Source organism: Thunnus thynnus, chromosome 3 (genome assembly GCF_963924715.1).
Source record: "Thunnus thynnus chromosome 3, fThuThy2.1, whole genome shotgun sequence".
Classification (NCBI taxonomy): domain Eukaryota; kingdom Metazoa; phylum Chordata; class Actinopteri; order Scombriformes; family Scombridae; genus Thunnus; species Thunnus thynnus.
This window is the reverse complement of record NC_089519.1, coordinates 32,729,643-32,753,791: the sequence shown is the minus strand read 5'-3', so window position 1 is coordinate 32,753,791 and position 24,149 is coordinate 32,729,643. Positions and strand designations below refer to the sequence as shown.

At 37.9% G+C, this 24,149-nt stretch overlaps 3 protein-coding genes across 3 annotated transcripts in view; 1 reads left to right on the top strand and 2 right to left on the bottom strand.

Moving 5' to 3' along the window:
• The window catches only part of LOC137180171 (complement C3-like), a 32,618-nt gene extending 24,717 nt beyond the window's left edge, over positions 1 to 7,901 (bottom strand). The window contains exons 1-11 of the mRNA XM_067585448.1: positions 7,783 to 7,901; positions 7,660 to 7,689; positions 7,538 to 7,573; positions 6,933 to 6,974; positions 5,691 to 5,883; positions 4,014 to 4,179; positions 3,629 to 3,699; positions 3,300 to 3,391; positions 2,252 to 2,334; positions 1,982 to 2,069; positions 813 to 915 (exon numbers count right to left, since the gene is read on the bottom strand). Coding sequence (XP_067441549.1) covers positions 813 to 915; positions 1,982 to 2,069; positions 2,252 to 2,334; positions 3,300 to 3,391; positions 3,629 to 3,699; positions 4,014 to 4,179; positions 5,691 to 5,883; positions 6,933 to 6,974; positions 7,538 to 7,573; positions 7,660 to 7,689; positions 7,783 to 7,871 — 993 coding nt within the window. The 5' untranslated portion in view covers positions 7,872 to 7,901. The remainder of the gene's footprint in view (positions 1 to 812; positions 916 to 1,981; positions 2,070 to 2,251; positions 2,335 to 3,299; positions 3,392 to 3,628; positions 3,700 to 4,013; positions 4,180 to 5,690; positions 5,884 to 6,932; positions 6,975 to 7,537; positions 7,574 to 7,659; positions 7,690 to 7,782) is intronic.
• Positions 7,902 to 10,472: 2,571 nt separating this feature from the next.
• Positions 10,473 to 15,373, bottom strand: yju2b (YJU2 splicing factor homolog B). Its single transcript, XM_067585446.1, has 10 exons — positions 15,290 to 15,373; positions 14,546 to 14,586; positions 14,373 to 14,426; positions 14,194 to 14,276; positions 13,335 to 13,390; positions 13,177 to 13,237; positions 12,894 to 13,036; positions 12,500 to 12,672; positions 12,188 to 12,326; positions 10,473 to 11,295 (listed from the first exon to the last, which is right to left on the bottom strand). The coding sequence occupies exons 2-10, from the start codon at positions 14,546 to 14,548 to the stop codon at positions 10,790 to 10,792; spliced, it is 1,218 nt and encodes a 405-aa protein (XP_067441547.1). The 5' UTR covers positions 14,549 to 14,586; positions 15,290 to 15,373; the 3' UTR covers positions 10,473 to 10,789.
• Positions 15,374 to 15,484: 111 nt separating this feature from the next.
• Positions 15,485 to 17,675, top strand: gtf3aa (general transcription factor IIIAa). The gene has a single exon (XM_067585447.1). It carries the CDS (start codon positions 15,498 to 15,500, stop codon positions 16,572 to 16,574), a length of 1,077 nt encoding a protein of 358 aa, XP_067441548.1. The 5' UTR covers positions 15,485 to 15,497; the 3' UTR covers positions 16,575 to 17,675.
• The last annotated feature ends 6,474 nt before the right edge of the window (positions 17,676 to 24,149 follow it).

The window sequence follows — 24,149 nt, the reverse complement described above, 5'->3', positions numbered from 1 at the left end:
CACACAGACTGCATGGTTAAGTCTCATGGCTCCTGATATAAAACTATAGGCAGCCACTTCCAGCAAACAAGCTCAAAGCAAAGTATATGCTACCGGCACTATAACAGCAGACAAAGTTAGTGTGACTAGCTAATGAAGAAAGTCAAAACATCTGGCAACTCAAGATGTTTTTCTCCCTAGTTGGTCAAGACCATAACAGATCTAAAAAAGCGGCTTGAATGTTGGACGTACATTCAGGTGGACAGAAAACAGGACTCCAATTAGCCTTATCAACATAATAAGCTGAACGTATATAAAGGCCGTATTTTCGTGAGTTTGTTTTGGAGCCTTTATGACCCCTTATTGGTCAAAAATCAATGAATGTATTGGCTTATCAAAACCTCAACCCAAAGCTTACTGTACACAAACAGGGGCAACAACAGTTTGTGAGGAATACACAGAATAACTGGTTAATTAGCATTAGCAACAATGGCATGGCTGAACAGATTAACAAAAGAGTGCCACTTATAGAAAATCTAATTTTCAAAGAAAAAAAAACATCACTGTATGCTGTACATTATTACACTGACAGGGGAAAAACACCACAGCAGTTTTTGCTTAGCATTAATCCCAGAGAGCATCTTAATGCCAAAGAATGATAAAGGTACCAAAAATATGTTTGGTAATATTTTTAGCACCAACAACTTATTACATAGCTCATAAATGTGGCAGGGAGATGGCGTACATTCTTCCTTTACAAGGTTAAATCTTAATGGCGGCACCCATAAATCAGTGACAACAGTTGGTGAAATTTTTGGATGGCAGTGACTTACATCTGACACCTGCTTCACTGAAGGTAACCTTCTCATCTCGTTGTTCGTCTTCACTCCAAACACTACATAGGCCGTCCCCTGGACCGGCTCCCCATATAGGTACCTGAACACAGTCACAACAACGGTTAGTAAACAATCAGTGGTTTTTATTCATGCTTTTATTTAAATATTATTTTTAGTATTTTCACCTTTACTGGAGAGACTGACAGGGAAGATACAGACAGGAAACACACAGAAAGAGAAGCAATAAGGGTACGACATGCAAAAACATTGCTGTTATATGGTGCGTGTCTTAACCACCTGGCCAGTTTAAAATTTCAATATTATATTTTCTTTATTTCTTCTTTATGAGGGTAAATCCCCATGTCATCAAATAAAGTGTGTGAGTGCCTTTATTTATCTACTTATTTATATTTGGATCCCTATTAGTGGTTACCCGCTCAACAGCTACTCTTCCTTTGAAAAAGAAAAAGTTGTGGTTTGTGGTTTCCGAAAGACAAACCAATGTCATTGTAAGAACGATTTTGCAAGTCCTGGCTATTTCAGAGGCTGGTTAAGGATGAGCACATGGTTTTAGACTTAAGGTTAAAGTTAAGTTTGGGTTTAAGTTAAATTTAGCACAGGATTAGTAGGGCTTTAGGCTATAGAGTGAATTGGGGGCTTATCATCAAATTTCCAGGTTTATATTAATATTCTGGGGCTCTAATAGAATAAAAGCTCATGATTTAACTTATGCTGGCTCTTTATGCGGCCCCTCAGTTCTGTCTCTGTCAGCCATCCTTCACCTGATGTCCTGAAATATGCGAGTAGACAACCCAAAAAACCCACAGAACAACCTTAGCAACAAAGACTACAAAACGGACGGCTGTTTTGTGGGAATGCATGAACGATGGGAGTTCAATGGGAAATAGAGTTAACATTGCAAACAAAGCATTCAGAACAGGTTGAAGCCCTGGTTTTGGAACTTTGACCATGTTTAACATAGATATCCAACATCATAACAGTATAAAAATAACAGAAAATTACAAAAAGCATAACATATCCCCTCTACACTTTGATCAGTAGCAGTGTGGGTCATGGCTCACTTAAATGAATAAATATGGCCAAGAGATGTACCGTATTATAAATTGCAGTGCAACAGTAAATAAGGGTTTGTGTATTGGACTGACCTGGCCGAGATCTCTACTACCAGCTCACGGTCATCCAGGTCGAGGAAGGACTTCCTGGGTGTCAATGTAACATTGAAGGCTGGGAGCACTGAAACACCATACACCATAAAAATAAAGAGTAACTGTATCACACAGTTGGAGAGCCTATGAATCACTTTGTTCCAAAATGTGACATTCAGAGTTGAAGAAAATGTGATTCATACTTGACAAAAATTATTTCTAGCTACTGATATAATTAGCAAAAGCAAGCACGATTTATACTTGACCTACCGTATTTCTTCACTTCAAACTGGGAGGTGAATGTGTTCTGCTGCCGGTGGTCAAACTTGGCAACCACCGTCCATGTTCCTTCACTGTCACAGACAATCAATTAGATATTAGAGATATTAGAGATAGCACATAAAACAGAGGGATATTCTTTGGCCTTTTATGTGTTACATGTAATTTAGAAAAACCAATCTATCATTGGCAAAATAATTATGATCCCTTTATTGATGGCTGTAAAAAAGTGAAACCATGGTCACTACAGGGAGCAGACTCAATATCGCACTAGTGATATTACTGTAAAGGCAGAGTTTCTAGAAATCAAAACTACTTCACCCATAAATCCTGTCGCCCTTCACTCCTTTCACATTTGCCAAAAGCTGAAAATTGTAGCTTAATTTCCACAGGAAGAAAAGTGCCCCACTACTACTACCAAACTACTACTGCTTTTTTAATTTAAATGCAATGTAAATGCTGTCTACATACTGCCAATTGTCTTAAATAAATCTTAAAATTGCTTATTTTATAACATTAAAATGCTCCATGTAATCAGGTCAATCATATGTTTTTGGGGGATTTTTTGGCAGGTACAGTTGCGTCTTTTTTGGGAAAGAAAAAAAAAAGGAACTTTCACTTGTTTGACTTGTTTTGATGTGGCCCTGGATTTACCCTAATGCCCTTTAGGTTATCTGTCCATCACAGTCTCTTCTGTTCACGATAAATGCTACAAAATGTGGCTTGAACTTTTAATCACATAGAATTATTCTGAAAAAAAAAAACTTATTTTCTTCAGTTGAGGTATTTCAGTAAAGTGAATTTAGTCACCCTAGTGTACATCCACAGCATATTACAAAGCCTTAACTGGGGCAGGTGGAGGCCTAAAATAAACATGTTTGTGACCAGCGAGGTGAGTTTTCCCAATAAATTCTGCTGAGACAAGAATCTATGAGAGTGTGAATTCTTGACTAACCGTCCCTCAATGAATAATGTCAACACCTCTAATCCTCTAGGTGTTGGAAGGTCTTTAAAAAGGAGTCCAACAAGTTGATCTTACTTGACAATTTCGGAGAGAATGAAAGTTTCGCTATGGATGCCATCAACAGCTCTGACTCTGAAGATCTGCTTAACCACCACACCCTCTGGATTCTGTAACACACAGAGATAATTTGAGCTAATATGAATTTAATAATCCATTAGGTTATTACAAGCTTTGACACAACCTATAACTCATGATAACTCATGTACCTCCAGCAGATCTAAAAAAAATCTTCCAATGTTTCCCATTCTCTTTTAGAAAAAGACTCTCTTTTAAGCATTTTGTTTATTACAAAATTATTTACACACATTTTACATTTCAGCGATAATGTATCGTTATTTGTTTACCTGGATATCTATTGTGATAGAGCTGTCAAAGGCCTTAAAGGCTGGAGAGGACACAAAGGCTCTGAACCGTACTGAGAAGGAAGAAACAGCGAAAGGGAAAAAGTATAAGAAACAGACTGAAAAATACTCAAAATAAATAATAAAGTAAAATAATTTTTCAATTTTTAATACATCAGTCAAACATTATTCAGGCTTGTATATATAAGTTGCATCATCATTATTACACTGCTACCACTAATGGTGGTTTTATCATGGCTAAACTTTGACTGGAGAAATAAAATAGTTGCTCTTTTTACATATCCACCAAACCATTTTAACAGTTTTAACCAAAAACAGTATTTGTGGTCACTTGTGTCATTCAAGTACCATTATTTTTAGTCCTTACCAGTATCTCCAGGCTTGTAAATGGGTTTGTCTGTCTGGATGAAGATGTATCCAGAGTGAAAAGACACCATCATTACCCTCTCCTCAGAGTGATAGTCCTCGAACCTCACGGTCAGATACACAAAGTGGTTCTTTTTGTCTTCACGATCGAAATGGTCCGAGGACAGCTGGGAAAAATGAGATGAGAAACAGGAAGATATTTAAAATGTTTTCTTAATCATGTAAACAAGACACTTGGTTTAGAGATAGATGATTTTCCCAACTAGAGTCCTGTAGAAAGATGGATTATTGTCATTATATGTATAACCTAATTTTTTAACTGTCTCTGACTACAGAGCCTGTTCTGTCACTGTGCTGTCAGTCCAAATACTTCAACAGTCAAGAGGCACTTTTGTTCACTAATATACTCAAGATAAGTAAGCCATTGTTCCAAAATTGCAGCTGTCAGCTTATTACATTCATGCATCTCCAGCAGAATTCTTTCCATTGCTCTGGGTAACTCTACTTCCTCAATGGCTCAGTTTTGGTGTCCCTCAAGGTTCTGTTCTTAGTCCCCTTCTGTTCCCTATATACATGCTGTTTCTCGGCCATGTTATTCAGAAGCATGATGTACTTTGCCATTTTTATGCTGACGACATTCAACTCGCAGATCCTAGCAGCCTAGCAAATCTCAGAACTTGCCCCTCTGATATTAATTCCTGGATGTCCCAAAACTTCATTAAATTTATTGATAATAAGTCTGAGGTCATTCTGTTCAGTCAGCCAAATTTCATCAGCTCTTTTGGTGCTAATCTTGGTGATCTGTCAAATAATATTAAGCAGGCTGGTAGGAATCTAGGGGTATATTTGATGCTAGCCTCTGTTTTAACGATCAAGTCAGAAATGTTGTCAAGTCATGTTTCCCCCAGCTCAAGATACTCTCTAAAAACAGAAAGTTTTACAAGCCTTCATTTATTCTCAGCTCAATTATTGCAATTCACTTTACTCATGTATCAACCAGAGCTCCCTCCACTGTCTCCAATTGGTACAAAACACTGCAACTCGACTTATTCCTGGAACAAAGAGGCATGATCACATTACCCCCATGCTTGCCTGCCTAAATTGTCGCCCTGTTAAATTTTGCAATGATTTTAAAATCTTATTGCTCAATTTTAAGGCTTTAAACGACCTTGTACCTACATACATCTCTGACTCATTGACCTGGTATATTCCCTCTCAGCCATTAAGATCCGTAGATGGAGCCCTGCTGGTTACTCCCAGGTCATGGTTGGTGACTAAGGGTAATCAGGCATTTGCTATTAGAGGTCCCACAATATAGAACTCTCTGCCTACTGAAGAAAGATGCACTAATTTGCTAGCTTCTTTTAAATCTCTTCTTAAAACTTTTCTCTTTGTCAAAGCTTTTGGAAATGTTTGATATATACTTTTATTTATTTGATTACATTCATTTTATTGTCTCTACTTTCTTTTTATCTGCCTTGTCTGATTTTCTTTTCTTTTTGTTAGGCACTTTGTAACGTTGTTAAGAACAATCCTATATAAATAAAGTTTAATATTATTATTATTATACTATGTTATAAAAACTTAAGACAAACTGGAGGTTAAGACATTTTGACCAAAACATACTCATGTCATTTATCCAGACCATGGCACCTAAAGTCATGATCTGGTGAGTCACCTGTATAGTCTTGAGAGCGTGATAGCCATTTCCTGGTTCGAGTCTGACGGAGTCCTGGAGGAGCGTGGCTGTCTTACTGAAGTCCTGGATGGAGATTAAGACAGTGACAGGGCTGGACAGACTGCCTTCGTACTGCAGGTAGATGTTCTCCGGACTGTCTGTCCTCAGCAGGTCTGGAGCCAGCAGAGTAAACCTGCAGGACGACATCACAACACGAGACGAGGGCAGGAGTCATTAACTTGTTAGATACTGTAAACATTTCAATGACTACTAACACTCCTTTCACTATCACCATTAGTACTACTTCACTAACTACTGCTACATCTACTAGCCCTACCACAACTTTCACAACACTCTCTCTTCTTTCCCTAAGCTTCCTTTTCCTTTTCAAGAAATTTACTATGAAATTACTAAAAATATGTGACCTGTAAAATGAAAAAAGCAATGCCTAATACACTACTGTCACCATAGTTACCATTAAGGACACTGAGGTCATGTCCTCAATATTTTTATGGGAGCTTTTTTTGTGTGTTTTAGCAACCTAGAAGGTATTTATTTTCTACAATTAAAAAGTAACTGGGTGAATATTTTATAGGCTGATTGGCTACTTTTGAGCCGACAAAAAAGGCTTCAGTGTTTCCTGACCAGAAACCCTACTATTAGGCCACTACTACTGCTCCAAATATTACGACTGAAAATAAACACCATTACTTAAATGTGTTAAAGGTGCGGTGTGTAGGATTTAGTGCCATCTATTGGTGAGGTTGCATATTGCAACCAACTGAATTAAAAAAATAAATAACCCCTCCTCCCCCTCCAAGAATGTAGGAGAACCTATGGTGGCCATAGGTCACCCTACATAGATATAAGGTGGTTCTAAGGTAACGAAAACACAACGATTCTTATTTTCAGGTGATTATACACTAATTAAAACACACTATATATTATATTCCATTTCTGCCAAGTCCATTCCACTAGACACCACAAATTCTACACACTGCACCTTTAAATTTTGCTTTAAAAGATGAACAATACAAAGCTTGTGGATGGAAAATAGAGAAATAAAAGAGAACTGATGAGTGATAAGATGTCAGAAAATAATTTTAAAAACTGCCAGTACTAAAATAGAAGTAAGAGTGAATATAAAGTGATAGGTCAAACTTAATCTGTCCTTGAAGAAGGAGAATTATTTGTTCTGAATGTTAACGGTTGTAAGAGTCAACACCATATCAGCAACTGTACCTTGCAGAAGAACTGATTTTGTGCTTCGGGTCAGATGGTAAACTGTAAAATAAACAAAAAAATGTTTATTTTTAGTCATGATACAAGTGTTGCCAACAAGAGTAGAGATCAAACAAACAAACTGTGGTATTGGAAAGTCACATAGCATTAAACAACAGTAAGGTAACATACAAAATTGAAACAAGGAGAGGGAAAAATGTAGTGACTGAGTTTACATTCCCATTTAAAAAAGTGATTTATTTTTTAATGTTTTTGTAAAACACAATGTACCCCGGAGTTTCCCCTACAACTGAATAATAATGACAATAATAAAAAAAAAAAAAAAAATAATAATAATAATACATCTAATTAGTACGACACTTTTCATTCATAGTGAATGAAAAGTGTGTTTTTTTCACTGGATAAACTTTAAATTTAAAAGCTGTCCCACAATGACAAATATTGATTTCTTGGGAAAAAACTTGATATTGTGAAATTTGGGCTATTGATATAGTCACGTCAAAAGATGTCAGATGATGTCACAAAATAACTGTTCAGTGTAAATACATATTGTATAGTATTTGTGTTTATTTTTTTGTTAAGACAAGTCCACTTTGGTTACTTACGAATGGAGGTCCCAGTATTTGTTTATTGGCTGAAATCTGGGGAGCAGATTCAGAAATAATAACTTAAGCTGTCAGAGACTAAAAGTTGCAACTGTGCATATGATCTCTGTGTGCACACCTACCTGTCAAACCAGGGGGGTCGACCTCGGGGTCTGTTAAGAACACAACTTCATTAGTAGGTAACACTTCAATAATATAAACTGTCCTAACAGTCAGCAGAAAATGTTAAAGCAAAAACAACTTACCTTTCTAAAGTTATTCTATCCTGAAGCCACTCGTTGGAGTTGCAGAGAAGCATAAGAAATAAAATGTTGTGCAGTGTCCACCAACCCATGTTGACTGACAGGGAGCCTGGGTGAACTGTGGCCACCGGAGAGACAATCAACTGTTAAAACAGAGCCGTAACCCCCCCCTTCCTCATCAGACTATGTACAGTCAACAGGAAGAAGAGGGACTAATGTTTCTGATCAATAATAGTGCTCGGACACAAAAACAAACTACAAATTCTTGTATGGAATGAGTTAACTATTTGAACCAACATAACCCTCCAAAGTACCTTTATTTCAATAAAATCCTTCATCCTTATTTAACAGAAACTACCCCAATACTCATCATCATTTCCAACGTAGAGTAGTCTGTACGGTTAAACCAGTTTGCCAATGGATTGATCTCCCCTGTACTGAATGATATGCGACCAAAATATTTATTTGATGTGTCTATCTACATTATGAACCATCCAGACCTCTCAGGTTGTCTGGTTCAGGTCTGCTTTCTGTCCCCAGAGTCAAAACTAAACATGGAGAAGCAGCGTTCAGGTTTATTCACCACATATCTGGAACAAACTCCCAGAAAACTGGAGGTCTGCTGCAACTCTCAGTTCTTTTAAATCAAGGATAAAGACTTTTCTGTTTGCCGCTGCCTTTTAATACATTTTATTAAATTTATTTATATCTCTACACCATAGCTGCACTGTAGCTTTTATTCTCCTGTTTTATGTCTTATTCTACTTTTAGCTTATTATAATATCTATTATTTAACTCTTTTAAATCCTACTTGATGTCTTGTCTTTCTTTTACATCTTGCCTTTTATGTTTTATGTACAGCACTTTGAAATGCTTCCCTGTTGAAGGTACATATTTTACATGTAAACTTGCCTTTCCATACTTACTAATTAAAAATCACAACCATTCATGACCACATTTTAGTGGAGAAAGCATCTTTTTTTCAAAGTTATATTATCTAAGCCATGTTTGGATTTAGGCACAGAACAGCGCCCACTAGAGGGCGACGCTGCTGCAACATTAGCTGTCAGCTAATGATTGTTCTAACGATCATCATTACAAAATCTCCACAGTGCAACACAGGTCATTTCAGGAGAAACAATATATAAAATGCCCAGCAATATCGATTTGAGATTCTGACAGAGATCTGAGGTGCTGTCACTCATCATTCAAATATAGATGCCAAAACCTTTTCAGGGGACTTATCCTGCTTTGATTTTCTGTCCTTTTTATACTGTTATTATGTCAGATCTCTATGTTAAACGTGATCAAAGGTCCAAAACTTGAGGGTGTACGTATGTAAAAATGCTGCCTGCCTTCCCTGAACGCTCCGTTTGCAATCTTGGTGTTACTTCCCCATCAAACTGATGCCAGATTGTTCACACATGGCCGCCAATGGCTGTTGGTTCTGCAGCCTTGTCGCTTATGTTGTTGTCCACTCACGTATTTCAGACAAGATCGAACTGAGGGCATGCATAAAGGGCCAGTATAAGACAAATCAGGAGTTTTTAACTGTAAATCATGCAAAGATATTGCAGTAAAGCCCCAGAATAAAAACACAGACCTAGAAATGTGTATATGTCCCCTTTAAAGACTTTATAGTGGTGTAATTGAAGCATCTAAACCCCCATGGTACAGCCACACAGATGTTCTCACTTGTTTTGCCCGATTAGGTTGCTTCTCAGGACTGCTTCACTTTCCTCTTACACTGTCATCATTCTTACCAGTACATAGAAATTTATGACATCATGTAATTCAAGCATAGCTACACCCAACTCCAACCTGACTTGAGTTCTTATCAGCCACAACAATTGAAAACATGTGTGTGGGGGTTAAAGGGCTGTTAACACTGAAAATTGCGATGATGCTTTCAGAACAGTGACACAGGAAGAAGCTGTATAAACTGCACTGTGCAAAAAAGTTAAAAATTTAAATGTAATAGAAACCTTTTATGAAACTAATGCATCATGGTGTCCAATGGATTCCAGGAGTTATTTTGTGGCCAATTGCTAGAATTGACCTCTCTGGTGTAACTTACTCCTTAAAAATGTTGCCAAATTTACTTGAATACTCATGAAACTGTGGAAGCAATGATAACAGCAGATAACGTCAATAGCTCTGCATTGATATGTCAATTAATAAATTGAAAGAAAATTAATCAGCACCTGCTTGTGACGGTTTTCTGTTTTGTTTTGGGGGTTTTTTTTGGTCATATATGAGTAAATGGAACATCTTAAAGTATCGGACTGTCACTCAGACAAAGCAAACAAATTGAAGACATCACTGTGGGCTCTGAGAAACTGTGAAAGCAATTTTTCACTGTTTTTTTTATCATTTCATAGACTAACCGTTTAACCAAGTAAATAATCTGCAGATTAATCAATAATGAAAATAATTCAGCCCTAAATATCAATAATATAACATGCTACTCTTCTTAAAAAGGTCAGATTTTGCTTTGTCTTAGTCTGTGGGTGAGTTTACACAGTGGAGCATTTATGCATTGACTCTAATCATTATTAATAATAATTTATGAATGAATTATTTCTGGAGATGTTAATGATACTAAGTCCAAAACCAGATATTCACCATCGGATGATGTAGATAGTTGCAACAATTTCTGCTAACAAATGAAATTTAAACTCATCAAACAACAGTTTAACTGCAGTTTAAACTATATTTAACATTTAATTTACAAGGTTCCTGACAGTTTTGTTGTCAGATCACACATCTGTGGGCATATGAAACAGAAAATCAATTTAATCAAACATTTTCAGCTGGGTCTGCAGTGTTTACACAGTCTGTCTTCATAAAACACATGTATGATACTGAATTCTGCAGGCTACCAAGCTCAAAATTAAAATCTTATTTTACACATTGTGTTTAAAAAAAAACAAACAAACAAACCGAATATTTCTATTATGATCAGTCCGTGGCTGTTTCACTCTCACAAAATAACACTTTTCATTCAACCTCATTGTCCAGGGTCTGAATCAGAGTCGCTGTAGTCTGCCACCAGGGATGTGACTGCTCCAAAACTTCTGTCCTGCTCCTTCTTCTTCCCAAAGTCCTCTGCGTCTGTCAGTTCTTTATTCGCTTCCTCTGTGATTTTAACCTCCCTGCATCCACTGTCATTTGTCTCTGTTACTTCTTGTCCCACTTGTGTTGGTACCGTACTCGGTCCCTCCTCTCTCTGAGTGACCTTTGAAATATCTTTGTCATACGTGTTGACTTCAAAGTCTGATTCCCTGTGGGTGATGGTGGCGCAGGGTTTAGTTTTGATTCCGGATCCTCCCGTGCGTTTGCGGATCAGGGGGCTGTGGGAGGCGCCCAGGGCTTTAGCCACTGCTGCTTCTTTCCCCTGCAGGCCCAGCTTGTGCAGCAGACTGCCAGCAGCGCCCCCTGGTGAAGGTGAGGTGGAGTTGAACCATGAACGAGAGGAGATCTGTTTCCGCTTGCTGTGCTTCTTGTCCTCATAGGCTGAGCAGAGAGGGGGAGGGGAATAATAAAGAAGATATTTTTAGAATTCAAATTTTTGTACAAGCTGTGGTCCCATTAATATGGCTTCAGTTAGAAAAATGTCAAAAATGTATGTGAAGGTTTTTTTTTTTTTTAAACAAAAAAGGATTTCTTCACAAGGTATCTTCTACTATTTTGCTATTTTCTCATTAACCTCTTCAACTGAGTGCAAATTCATGCTGTGCATAAAAATCTTTGTTCAAATTCACAAATTACTGTTTTAAATTCTAGTGGAAAAAACAGAAATGTTGGGCTGAATTCTGGAGAGAGGTGTCTAAAATAATGCACAAGAAATCAAGAATATTTTTATTAGATTCCATTAAGTTTGAGTTTTGGGTTTGAATATTTCACTCTGAGTTAACATCAGAGCTATAGTGAAGGGTTTTAACAAGCTGATATGGGATATATATGATGTAGTCAAGATTATTTTTCCAACCTCACTCACGATATTAAAAGGGATTTTAAGATGTAGTGCAATTCTAGCAAACATATCCCATGATTGTCTATCAAACACTGATCCATATTCAGCCACAGATTACAAATTTGCATGTAGTGTGTAGTTAAGATAAATTATGCGACCCTGTCACATCTGTGTGATTTCTGACAGATTTCCGGCTGATACAGACATTCTTTTAAAATATATTCATTTCTTAAAAAAGTTACTGCATTTTTTTCAAATGCAGCTTGAGGACTGTGTCCAAAGAAGAATGGTTTTCCTAATTTTTAAAAAGAAGAGCTGTTGTTGCAAGTAAGGTGGGGTCAAAGGTCAAATGCAGTCAGTGAATATTTTTAAATCCTATTTCTACTTATATCAATCGTGTATGTGAGAGAAGAACCCATATCTGCTGCTTACAGTCAGGAGCCTGGTAGGTGAGCAGTGCTGCCAGTTTCTTGTCTTCATCTTTCTCCGGCAGCAGCGGGATGGACAGGTTGGTCCTCATTCTCACCGCGTTGTCCTTCTCTTCCTGCTCAGCCAAAACTTTCTTCTCTGTCTGCATCACAAAGTAAAACAGAGTCCTCAGTTTGGTGATGCAATGCAAAAAAAATCTCAAATTATGTCAGTCTACTGTATGCAAATTAGTATTTCAGAGGAAATTCAGCACAGGAACATTATCTTGGGTAGCATTAATACAGCAGATACCTGTAGAAGAGATCAATATCTTACTCTGAACTTCCTGCGGAGGGAGCTGTTGAGCTGGAAGTCGTCCTTCCAGCCAGACTGGTAGTCCTGAATCTCGGACAGTGAGGGCAGAGCCTTCGTAAGCTTCTCCTTATCTTTCCCACCGTGGTCCAGCTTATACATGGCATCCGTCTCCAGCTTCTCCTTCTCTGTCCGCTCTGTCCAGAGAGACGCAGGAGAGAGTTGTTTAAGAAAAGAGAACAAGCATGCAAAGAAGAGCAGGTGGCATGAAAAAAATAATATCAACCCTTGAGAGAAAAACATTAGCAAAAGACACCTTTATGTGCTTATATCCTCAAGGATGTGCATCGTCACTGTGCTCAAAGAAAGTGAACTAAACAAGTCATTTATCTTTTGATTTATAAACATGAATTTGTACCTGTGGTGAGTATCTGCTCATTTTCAGCCATGTCCCAGCGCTCCTCCTTCCTGCTTGCCCCGCTCACGATCACATAGTCGCAGGTCGCCGGGTCCGTCTGCATCTCGATGTAGTTAACACACAGATGGCACTTCATCCTAAACCTGGTGGGTAGGTCAACAAACATTAATATTTTAAATTCTTGATTTGTGATTTAATTTTTTAGACACTTTTATTGTCAGAGGCATCGTTTAAACTGCGTCACACGGCTCAGTTCACGTCAACTCAGTCCGTCTGTGTTTACCTGTAGATTGGCGTGGTGTAGTAGTTCCCCACTTTCTTCTTCTCAGCATTGTAACGGACCCCTGTACAAGAAGAAAATCTCTGTTATAGAAATGTGTCAGACAACATCATGTGAGACTGAGCCTGACTAAAAGGGCAAAGTTAATTCTCCCAGCTTACCCATGCCGATGTGATTTTTACAGCCATCACACCAGATGTTGTAGGGCATCTCAAACCTTTATGGACAAAAACAGTCAGTTAAAACATACATTCAATTCAACTTCTTTCTTATTGTTTAATCACAGCAAAGAAACTGCTTCATTTGGAATAAAAAAAGTTATTTACACAGTTTTTAATTGGATGAATGAACTTACTGACATACTATACACTGACAGAATAAGGCATGTTGTAAAAGATAAGCTTGCTATAAGCTATCAAATTTAGGGGCCTCTCCTTGTTTTTGGGAGGTAGCTAAGTTTATCTAAATGTATCTGTTTACTTTTTTATATTGTATGTGTATTTACACAGTGTTTAGATGTGTGTATATCTGCACTACTTTTACTCTTTACTTATTTTATTTTATTTTACACAAAGATTTTAACTATCTGCTACTCGTCATCCCTCATGGACTTTCACCCTAATCTATGAATTGTTTAATTATAAGAGTTGGATCTCCCCCGTTTGTGTCTTCGTTTAGAGAAAGAGGTTTGGATGTGTGTGCTTAATTGCACCATATTGGTAATTTTGTGTTTACTGTATATTGTATGAAAATTATCATAATAAAGCATATTTGAAGCTCTGAAATAAAAGAACTCCAAGTTCCAAGTTACTTCTTTTCTTTGTCTATCAGCATTATTTTATCAGCATATTATGTCATTTGCTTCTATAAATATGTATTTTGGAGATGATAACCGGTCAAACCAAATGAATTTAACTTATCTAATAACATGTCAGAAGCTGGATTTCAAATGATATCATTTATCATTTTCAATCTCCAGTTGACATCAGTTTATCATTTCTACAGTATGTGTGTACTGACCTGATGATGAGGATGCCCTGGGACAGTTTCCTGGCCCTCTCCCGCAGAGCGTGAGTTTTATGGTAGCCATTGAGGGATCCATGCTAAAGGCAAAGAATGATGGAGATGTCAGTCAGGATCTATACACACAAAGTTGAGCTAAAAAGATTGAAAACTCTTGTCTGTGTGGTCATACAAACCTTGGCAGGATCAAAATCCGGAGGGTAGTATTTGTTTGTTCCTTTTCTTTCACCCTGTCAAGAAAACAGTACAGTCTGTTTTGTTAGTAAAGAGCACATTCTGAGTATTTAAATATCTTTGTGGTTATTTTTAACTTGACAGACACAGGTGAATCATACTCATCACGGCTTACCATAGTGACGTCTGGATCTCCACACCACTAATGGATGCACCCTTTTGCACAAGATAAAAAAAGAAGTTATGTCACTGACACCATACTGATATAGCTTCAGATAACAGGATAGGTTGGATTCATAAGTTCCTCATACAAACTCAGAACTGGGGGCGAATCTGATTTCCGGTACTATAGTTAGTTAAACTTTATTTATTCAGGGAATCTCACTGAGATCAAGATCTCTTTAGCACAAGAGACAAGAGAAAAGATTACATTTTACACAGGATCACGATAAAACGGTTCATTCCCATCACAATCACTAAACAATCATCCTACACACTCACAGACACAATCACAAGAGATCACAAAAGAATATCAGCTAATAAAACTTTAAAGTCTCTCAGAGGAATGAATGTCTCTAATGTCAAGCTGTGTTGGAGTAACTTAGTAAGGTGTATAATGTGAATACAAGTGTATGTCGACCGTAAAGGCTTGTGTTGTGAACAGAGGGTGGTCTGTGTGAAAACATTAAACTGACTTTTTTTTTGCAAAGAGTGTGCTGTGACGTTTTCTCATTACATATGACCTAAACGCAAACTAGCATTAGCCAACATGCTAACGTTAGCTAACGTTAGCGTGTCTTCGTCCAAATATGAACAACGTGTAACTGAACGGAAAGTGCAAACACAATCATTTGTGCTGTCATTTTGAAATGTGAAGCTGTCATGTGTACTTTTTACATAAAAATCTCTCAGTACTTACAAAAGCTCTTGTGAGCTAACTGCAGAAACAGTCAACAACCAAACATCAGAGGACCGATGGGTAATTAAGACGTAACATCCGGAGCGGAAGTAACGTCACGCTGCAGAGCACTGTGGGAAGTACCGGGTGAGGTTGAACGCGTGTTGCATGCCTTCAGAGGTAAAATATATCAAACTTGTATCTTCTGTCATTACTAAATGCCGCAAAAATGGAAGTTAAAACGCAGCCGCACAAACGTTACATCTGCTCGTTTCCCGGCTGCTCGGCGGCGTATAACAAACAATGGAAACTGGACGCTCACTTGTGTAAACACACGGGAGTGAAGCCGCACACATGTGAGCACGACGGCTGCGGGAAGTCCTTCTGCAGCCTCTATCACCTGGCCCGACATGAGCTCACTCACAGCGGGCAGAAGCCGTTTCATTGCACCGTGGACGGCTGCACTCAGGCCTTCACCACCAACTCAAACCTGGCCAGACATGTCAGCCGCGTCCACACCCAGGAGCAAAGGAAGTACGTGTGTAAAGTTGACGGCTGCGGGCTTGAGTTCAAGAAGAACAAGCAGCTCAAGTCCCACATGTGTGAGCAGCACACCCAGCTTCCCCCTTACCAGTGCACTTATGAAGGCTGCCAGATGCGGTTCGCCTTCCCCAGCAAACTGAAGCGACATGAGAAGGTGCACAGAGGTTACCCCTGCAAGGAGGAGAGCTGCATCTTCACTGGAAAGACCTGGACTGAGTATGTTAAGCACAGGAAGGAGCAGCACAGACCCAACCTGAGGTGCGAGCAGTGCAGCAAGGTGTTCAGGGACTCCTGGTTCCTGCAGCAGCATCAGCACGTCCACTGTGACGAGCGAGTAGTCTTCAAGTGCCCCAGGGACGGCTGCGAGAGGTCATTCACCACGACCTTCAACCTGCAGAGCCACATCAACTCCTTCCACGAGGAGCTGCGGCCCTTCGCCTGCACCCACCAAGGCTGCGGGAAGACCTTCGCTATGAAGCAGAGCCTCCAGCGCCACAGAGTCGTCCACGACCCCGAGCGGAAGAAGCTGAAGAGGCCCCGACCCAAAAGATCTCTCGCTTCCAGGTTAAGCGGCTACAGCGACCCGAAAAGGGCAGTCTGCAAAAAGGCCCGGGAGTCCCTCAGAGGGTCTGGACAGAAGAAGACAGCTCCACCTGGTCCTGTTGAGTTGGTTTCCCTCCTGCAGGACACGTCCTTGCTGTGCAGTCCTGCTGTGGACACACATGGACTTACGAGTGCACTGACTACACCACTAACAGTATAGAGTCTAATGAAGGAATTTACAGCATGATGAAGGCAGCAGACATGTTGAAAGCATTTATCCCACATTATCGTACCTGACTTTGGTTGTTGGAGGTCCTGTTATTGTGTAAAGTTTGTCCAACATTGTGAGTCAACCGCAAAAAACCTGAAATTGTATTCATTTTGGTTTGGTAGGCTGGAACCTAACAGACTAAACTGGTTTACATAATTCACATGAATTAAGAATGAACAAGTCAGCATAGCGACAGGAATAACTTTTGGCCTGGAACCAAATCCTCTGTGTGACGTCAACTGCAGTGCTGTCTTTGTATTGAAATGATCTATTTGTGTTTAAATGGTCTTCTTTTTTTGGGACTTCTCTTTCTGTTTTGTTTCAAGTGCGTCATTTTCTGGAGCATTTAATCCACTATATCTGTTTCATTTATATAAGGAAATATATTTTTTCTCCATATTGTAAATTGAATAAGTGGAGTTAAGAAGCATAAAAAAGTTAAAGAGAAAATTGATCTTTTTTTTTTGTTTCAGTGAAACATTTGAACGCCTTGAAAAATGTTTTTGATTTCTTAATGGTATTTATTGCACTTTAAGGGTCATTTAAATCTGTGAGGTCTCCTGGCAGCCTCATATGTACAGGAACCTCTCATTTATTTAGCTTTTACTGAAGGAGATGAGATCATTCTGCACATTACAGTTGGAGCCTAAATGGAAATTGATCTGAACTAAACTGAAATCAAATATGTTAATATTATAGAGTTCTGATGAAGATATTTTGTCTGCGATTAATTTTATTACCAAAGAAGAAAACATGTTTAATTTGAAATAAAAAAAAAAAATGGAAGGTCACATATATACATAAAAATGAAGCCTCTGAAACATTTTCTCTCTTTTTTTTTTTACACATCTGCAAACATGTGTAATACACTGATATTGACGTGTGATTGGCTGATCAGGTTCTATCAGGAACTTGGACTCTTATCCAGTATTTTAGCAGTTTGTCATTTTCTCACTGTTCATATTATGAACTTTTTCACTCTATTCCTTTGCATTAGTTGAGTCTGTAAAATGGCAGCTGGAACTGGCTATAAAGTGTGTGTTAACCATGGATGTATTAAGATTAATAATTATTATTATTAATTAATTATTCCTATGAAACATCCATGGTTTTAACTGAACCCCTAACTGTACTGAATCAAACAGATATTAGATTTTACTATGTATAGCACAGTTACACCATGTGGCCTTAAGTATGTGGACACCCCAGTTCATTTATATTTGCAAACTTTTGGTCCCGGATTCGGCTAAACCCCTTAGCTCCAAATAAGGGAAATCTTAATGCTACAGCATGTTATGATGCCCCAGACTATAGTCTATAAAAAAAATGGTTTTCTCAGTTTACTGAGAAAGAACTGGACTGGCCTGCACAGAGTCCTGAACTCAACCCCATTCAACACTTCTATGAACTGGTGTAGCGTAGAACACAGAATGTGAGCCAAACTTTATCACCCAACCTCAGTTGCCAGCTTCACTAATGCTCATGTGTCTGAATGGGATCAAATTCCTGCAGCCAGGTTCCAAAATCTTATGGAAAGCCTTCCCACAAGTCTGTCACAGCAGCAGATTAATGCCACTGGATTTGTACTGAGATGTTCAGCAGTCGTATATGAGTGTAATGTTCGGGTTTCCGTTCTACTTTATTTTGGTGTCCACATACTTTTGGTCACGTAGAGTATATCTCTCAACCTTATTTCATCATGGTCGAGAAGTCTGCAGCTGATGTCACTGACTTACACGTTCCCAACCAAAGGAGGGGTGTGTGCTGAGAGTGAAATCAGCTGCTGCAGAGAGAGGCTGGGAAGATTCTTGCGCCACGATGACACATGGTCAAGTATTTCAGCACCGACCAACAGATTTACGGCGTAAACAGGAGCAGCTCTGCGCGAGTTTGAGATTCCGAGGCTAAATCTTCTCCGAATATTTCCAGTTACAGGAAGGCTGCTCCCTGCATTCCTGCCCCGCTCAGCTCAGACGATCCCTATATGGACTGGCTGTCTGACCAGCTCACCCAGGAATGCACCAAAGGCCTCATCCAATTAGTATTCATACAGTTTGAATGTAACATGTAATATAAGATCCTGGAATCATTTCCTCTTTTACAACCTTCTCGCATGGATGCTGGAGCGATTAAACCTTAATTTATCACGTGGAACAAATGCTCTGATTTGTCTTGATGACTGCTGCAGAGAAACTGATAACTTACAATAACACTGCAGTTAGATGCTGTATAGTCACATCAGTCAACATTTCAGTAGAAAAACCATCCCTTTGGATTATGCCTGTACTACAAATCAGACATCAATATTTCTGTGGTTTTTCAGTTTCTACATACACACTTTCGTGAACATTACCCTTTGGAGTCAAGTTTCATTTTGGTTAATTTTTACCGACTTTGAATGCATTAATGTTTGTCTTTTTTGTCTTTTTTCACGTTTTAAACCATCCTTACCCCACATTCATTGTATACATTTTTCAGCGCAAACTCAGCTATACTTATCATTTTGTCACTTTAAGAAAGTGTAAAGCTACCAGAAACACAAAAAAATGACTGTTGCCTCAACAAATGTACAAATCTTTAATGATAATCACTCAAAATATCATTATAGAACAGTTCAAGTTTGTAAAAAAACTACTCATACACACAAATACAGCAGAAAAATGTAAGAAATAAAACCACAATACAGTCTTTTTACATGTAAAGTGATTTTATCCCAACTAATTTTTATGACTTTTCATTTCTGTATTCTACTGTAAATCACTGAAAATATGAATAATTAAGTTTTTAAAATTTCTCTCAAAAAAGTGTTTTATGCTCTACAGACATATACTCACCAGCCACTTTATTAGGAACACCTGTGCAATCTAATGTAATCCAATACAACAGTTCTGCCATAAATTCTACTTTTACAAAGCTTAGGCACTTTCAGCTTTTCAGGTGACAATACTAACTCAAATTGGTAAAATTTCCTCAAGTGTTAAGGAAATAGTTTTGGTATAAGTTTGAAGACCCATAGGGGAGAATAAAAAACACTACAAAATCATTATTTTAATTGTTAAAATCAGGTTAGTACACACCACTGATCAAAGCAGAAGATATGTTCATATTTCCTATTGAGTTAATGTACATACAGGAAACAGTACATCTTAAAAGAAACATATCTTTGATCTATATGTTGGCTTCCTGTGACAAAAAACATACAGGAATGCAAAGGAGACAGAGTGCAGGGAGCAGTGATGCACCATCAAAGACCTATGATGCCCCAAAAAAAGATTTACACCGGAAAACAGACAATACGCCTTTTTTCACAGCAGACATTTTGACTTGTCATAGTAGTAAAAGCACAGGTGTTACTAATAACATTAACAACTCTATTCAATTGTCCCAGTAAACCATGACAGTGTTAGAGTGAGCCAGCAGGACAGTGAAACAGCTAAATGGAATTCATTTTCAGTCATTCATTTTATTATTTACACCCATACTTTTTTACTGTGATGTGTCAAAATGTCTTCTGTGAAAAAAAGTCTACCCATATATCATGTAGCGAGCCGAATGCCGCCCAGAGCTTAGAAGCTTAAAATCTGACATTTTACAGGCTAAATGATTAATTGAGAAGATTATTGGCAGATTCATCAATAATGAAAATAATAGTTGGTTACAGCCCTAAAAACAACCAGGAATTTACTGCTTACATGCCCTGAAGCAACACTCAAATCCCCCAGCTGCTCCTGTTGAGCTGCAGTGGCCACCAGTAGTTCTTAATACATGGCTGCTTCCATTATGTAAATGTGTGTATTTTGCATATGAATATTTATATTTAAACAGGTAATATACAGTATTGCTTTTTATTTTTAACTTGTAATTAAAACTCATAATTTTTTGTAGTTAAAAGTATAAAAGTAATACCATAAAAAATGTATTTTAAGTATCAAAAGCAAGCAATTCCTACTTATGTAGATGATGATCCCAGTCACGTTAGAGCATTACATATGTTGTAGTGTTGTATCATTGTAACTGATGTATTTATGTGTAAGCAGCATTTAGCTGACAAAGTTGGAGGTTATATCAACTTTTTCACATGCAGCTGGACAATTTGATCTGTAAGAATGCATCATATTTTATAAAGTAAGTAAGTAAACTTTATTTATAAAGCACCTTTCAAAACCAGAGTTACAAGGTGCTGTACAATGTATATACCAATATAATAACAATATAAAAAACAGTAAAAACCATAAAACTACACAGAAGTCAGATACATAAACAATAAAAACAATAAAACTTACATGGGGCAATCACACATTATGGGACAAAGTGCTTACGAAACAGGTGAGTTTTTAACAGCTTCTTAAAACTACCAACCGACTCAGCATTTTTTATAACTAGGGGAAGACGGTTCCAGAGGGTAGCGGACACAACTGCAAAAGTAAAGTCACCTTTAGTTTTAAGCCTAGATTTCGGAACAGCCAGAAGGCTTTGGTCAGTAGACCTCAGTGATCTCACTGTGGCCAGGGGACACAATAACTTGGAAATATAACGTGGGGCCAGCCATGTAGTGCTTTATAGGTAATTAAAAGAATTTTAAGGGTTTCAGGGTTGTGAACATGGAGTTACAATAATCAAGACGGGAGGAGAGAAAATCATTAATGATTTTTTTCCAGATCTTGAAAGGATAGTATAGCTTTGATTTTTGTTCTTAGTCTTTATGTGCCACTCGAAGTTCTTGTGTTGGTGAAAGAAAACTCCTGGGTTTTTTGAGGCTCGCTTAACATTTTCTGCTAGAGGACCAATACGCTGCTGTGTTTTCTCAGAAATGCTCTCAGGGCCTATAATAAGGACTGCTGTCAGGGTTAAGTTGGAGGAAGTTATTTGACATCCACTTCTGGATAGCTATTAGGCAGTCTTGCAAGGTAGAGAGTTTGCTAAGGTCATACAAATTGAAAGAAAAGTATAGCGGTGTATCGTCCGCATAGCAGTGATAAGAAATACACTTAAATCGACTAATTATGAAACCAAGGGGGAGCATGTACAGGGAGCAAAGAAAAGGACCAAGGATTGAACCTTGGGGTAGACCACGTCAGCCGAGCAGATGAGGAGACATAATGATCATTGGCCACAGAAAAACTCCTGTCTGAGAAATAGGAGGCAAACCAGTCTAGGGCAGTCCCGGTTATACTCGCCCACTGCTGGAGCCTACTAAGTGTCAAAAGTTACACTTAGGTCAAGCAGCAACAGAACTGAACATTCCCCAGCATCAGCATGTATTAAAATATCATTTGAAACCCTAATCAGAGAAGTTACTGTGCCCCACACGAAAACCAGACTGGAATTTATCAAAGATTTCATTCCTTCAAGTTGTTTACATACTACTTTTTCCAAGACGTTGGAAAGAAAAGGAGGTTTTGATATAGGTCTGTAGTTACTGGGAAGCAATGGGTCAAGGCTTGGCTTCTTCTAGAGTGGCTGAATAATCGCATGCTTAAAATAATCAGGCAGAGCTAAGGGAACTATTTATAATAGAGAGTAAGTATGGTCCAAAGGAACTGAAAACATCTTTAAAAAGAGTGGTTGGAAGAATGTCAGGAGAGCTAGAGGAGGGGCGCTTTTGGAAGACAATGGCTGTGAGTTCTTCCAATGATATTGGGCTAAAGTGGCTAAATAAAGAAACACAGACCAGACAGTCTACTCCAGGGGTACAGGAAGGCAATATTTTAGACCTTTTATCAGTGACCTTGTTAACAAAAAATGATAAAAACATTTCACAGTCATTATTTTAAAAGACCAGTACAGGGGGAGAGGCAGGGTTAACCAATCTATCGATAGTGCTAAACAAAGCTCTGGGATTTATTGCAATTAATCAAATTAGAAATATAAGCAGTTCTCATCTCTGTCACTTTCTTATTAAAAGATGAAAGTAGTTCCTTCATGGGAATAAAATGAACCTCCAATTTAGTGTGTTTCCACCCATACTCAACCTTTCTGCACTCTCTTTTAAGACAGCGTATGTCGTCAGTCATCCAAGAGGATGAGTTAACCGTACAAAGAGATTTTTTTTAAGTGGAGTAACAACATCTAGGATTGACAAACAGAGGTTATTAAAGGATCAGACTAAATCATCGGTCTAGGCAGGGAAAGCCATATCCTTAGTAAGGTCTACAGAGACAGAGGCAAATTTGTCTGCAGAGCGGCTGTTGAGAGTGCAAGAATGGGTCGTACATTTCATGGATTGGGTTTCAGCATTGAAGACAGTATGAAAAATAATACATTTGTGGTTAGACACATAAAAGTCATCAATGCATAAAGTATTAAGATTCAGACCCAAAGTAAAAACCAAATCAAAAGTGTGACCATGATTGTGGTTTGGCCCTGATGCATGTTGCATTAAATTTAACGATGGAGTAGTGCTTAAAAACTCAGCGGCAAATTTATCTGATGCATCATCAACATGAATATTGAAATCACTGACAATCAAAACTTTGGCAAGTTTAACAACCACAGAAGGTAAAAACTCAGCAAATTCAATTAGGAAGCCATTATTTGGGCCAGGTGGGTGGTAAATCAACCAATCCAATTCTGAGCATGTACACCTCAAAAGTGTTGAACTCGCCAATAAAGTTGTTATATGTTTTGTATGTCAAATCTTAATCTTCTTCACTGTAAAATAATGTAACAAATAGTGTAGCACAAATAAAATAAAAAATAAAATATTTCCCTCTGAAATGTATCAGTGTAGAGGTTGATATATATATTGGTAACACTTTCTATGATGTCCATGTCTATAATACATTATAAACATACTTATAACACATTATAATCCATATAAATACAATTATAAGCACTCATAAATATTCATAATGATTTATAACAACAATCATAATACATTATAAAGCATTTTATAATGACTTATAAGGTCAAGTATCATAATACTTCATAATTGCTGGTCACTCACTGACAGGACCATAGTGTATTATAATTCTCTTAGTTGTAATACATTATAATCATTTTATAATGCATTATAACATGTTAAGTTGTATATAACGGGAATACTAAAAGTACAACACCTCAAATTATACCGAAATTGTGAAACAAATTGAACAGTACTTGAGTAAATAAGCTCTTAGATAACAATATACACACACACACATATATATATATATATATATATATATACATATATACTAATATCCATATAAAGGGGCCCTACTCTGTTTTAAGTTTGTGATATCGATCCTGGCATTAGAGTAGGTTACGCTTTTTAAAAATATTGGGTATCTAGTTTTGGAATCGTATCAGGCAGTGTGTTCAGATCTGACCAGCCTGACCACAGTATACAAATGTTGTCACCATTTTGTGTCTTTTTTCTTTCTTTTTTGACAAAAGTGATGGCACGTTCTTCCCATTCCTGTCCTCTGACATCCTTGAATTCCAGACTGGTTTTTCAGTCTGTAATCCAAAGGGATTGCTCTATCTCCACTGTATTTCTCCCACCACCTCCTACGCTTTCCCACTATCTTTTCATTTCTCTCC

What these genes read in the sequence shown, in the direction of transcription:
- yju2b (XM_067585446.1), bottom strand. An exon ending in TAAAAATCACATCGGCATGG is followed by an intron (nt 13,238 to 13,334) that starts GTAAGCTGGGAG and finishes CTTCTTGTACAG; the next exon opens with GGGTCCGTTACAATGCTGAG. An exon ending in CACCTACCAGGCTCCTGACT is followed by an intron (nt 11,296 to 12,187) that starts GTAAGCAGCAGA and finishes CTCTCTGCTCAG; the next exon opens with CCTATGAGGACAAGAAGCAC.
- gtf3aa (XM_067585447.1), top strand. Translation starts at nt 15,498, where the DNA reads ATGGAAGTTAAAACGCAGCCGCACAAACGTTACATCTGCTCGTTTCCC.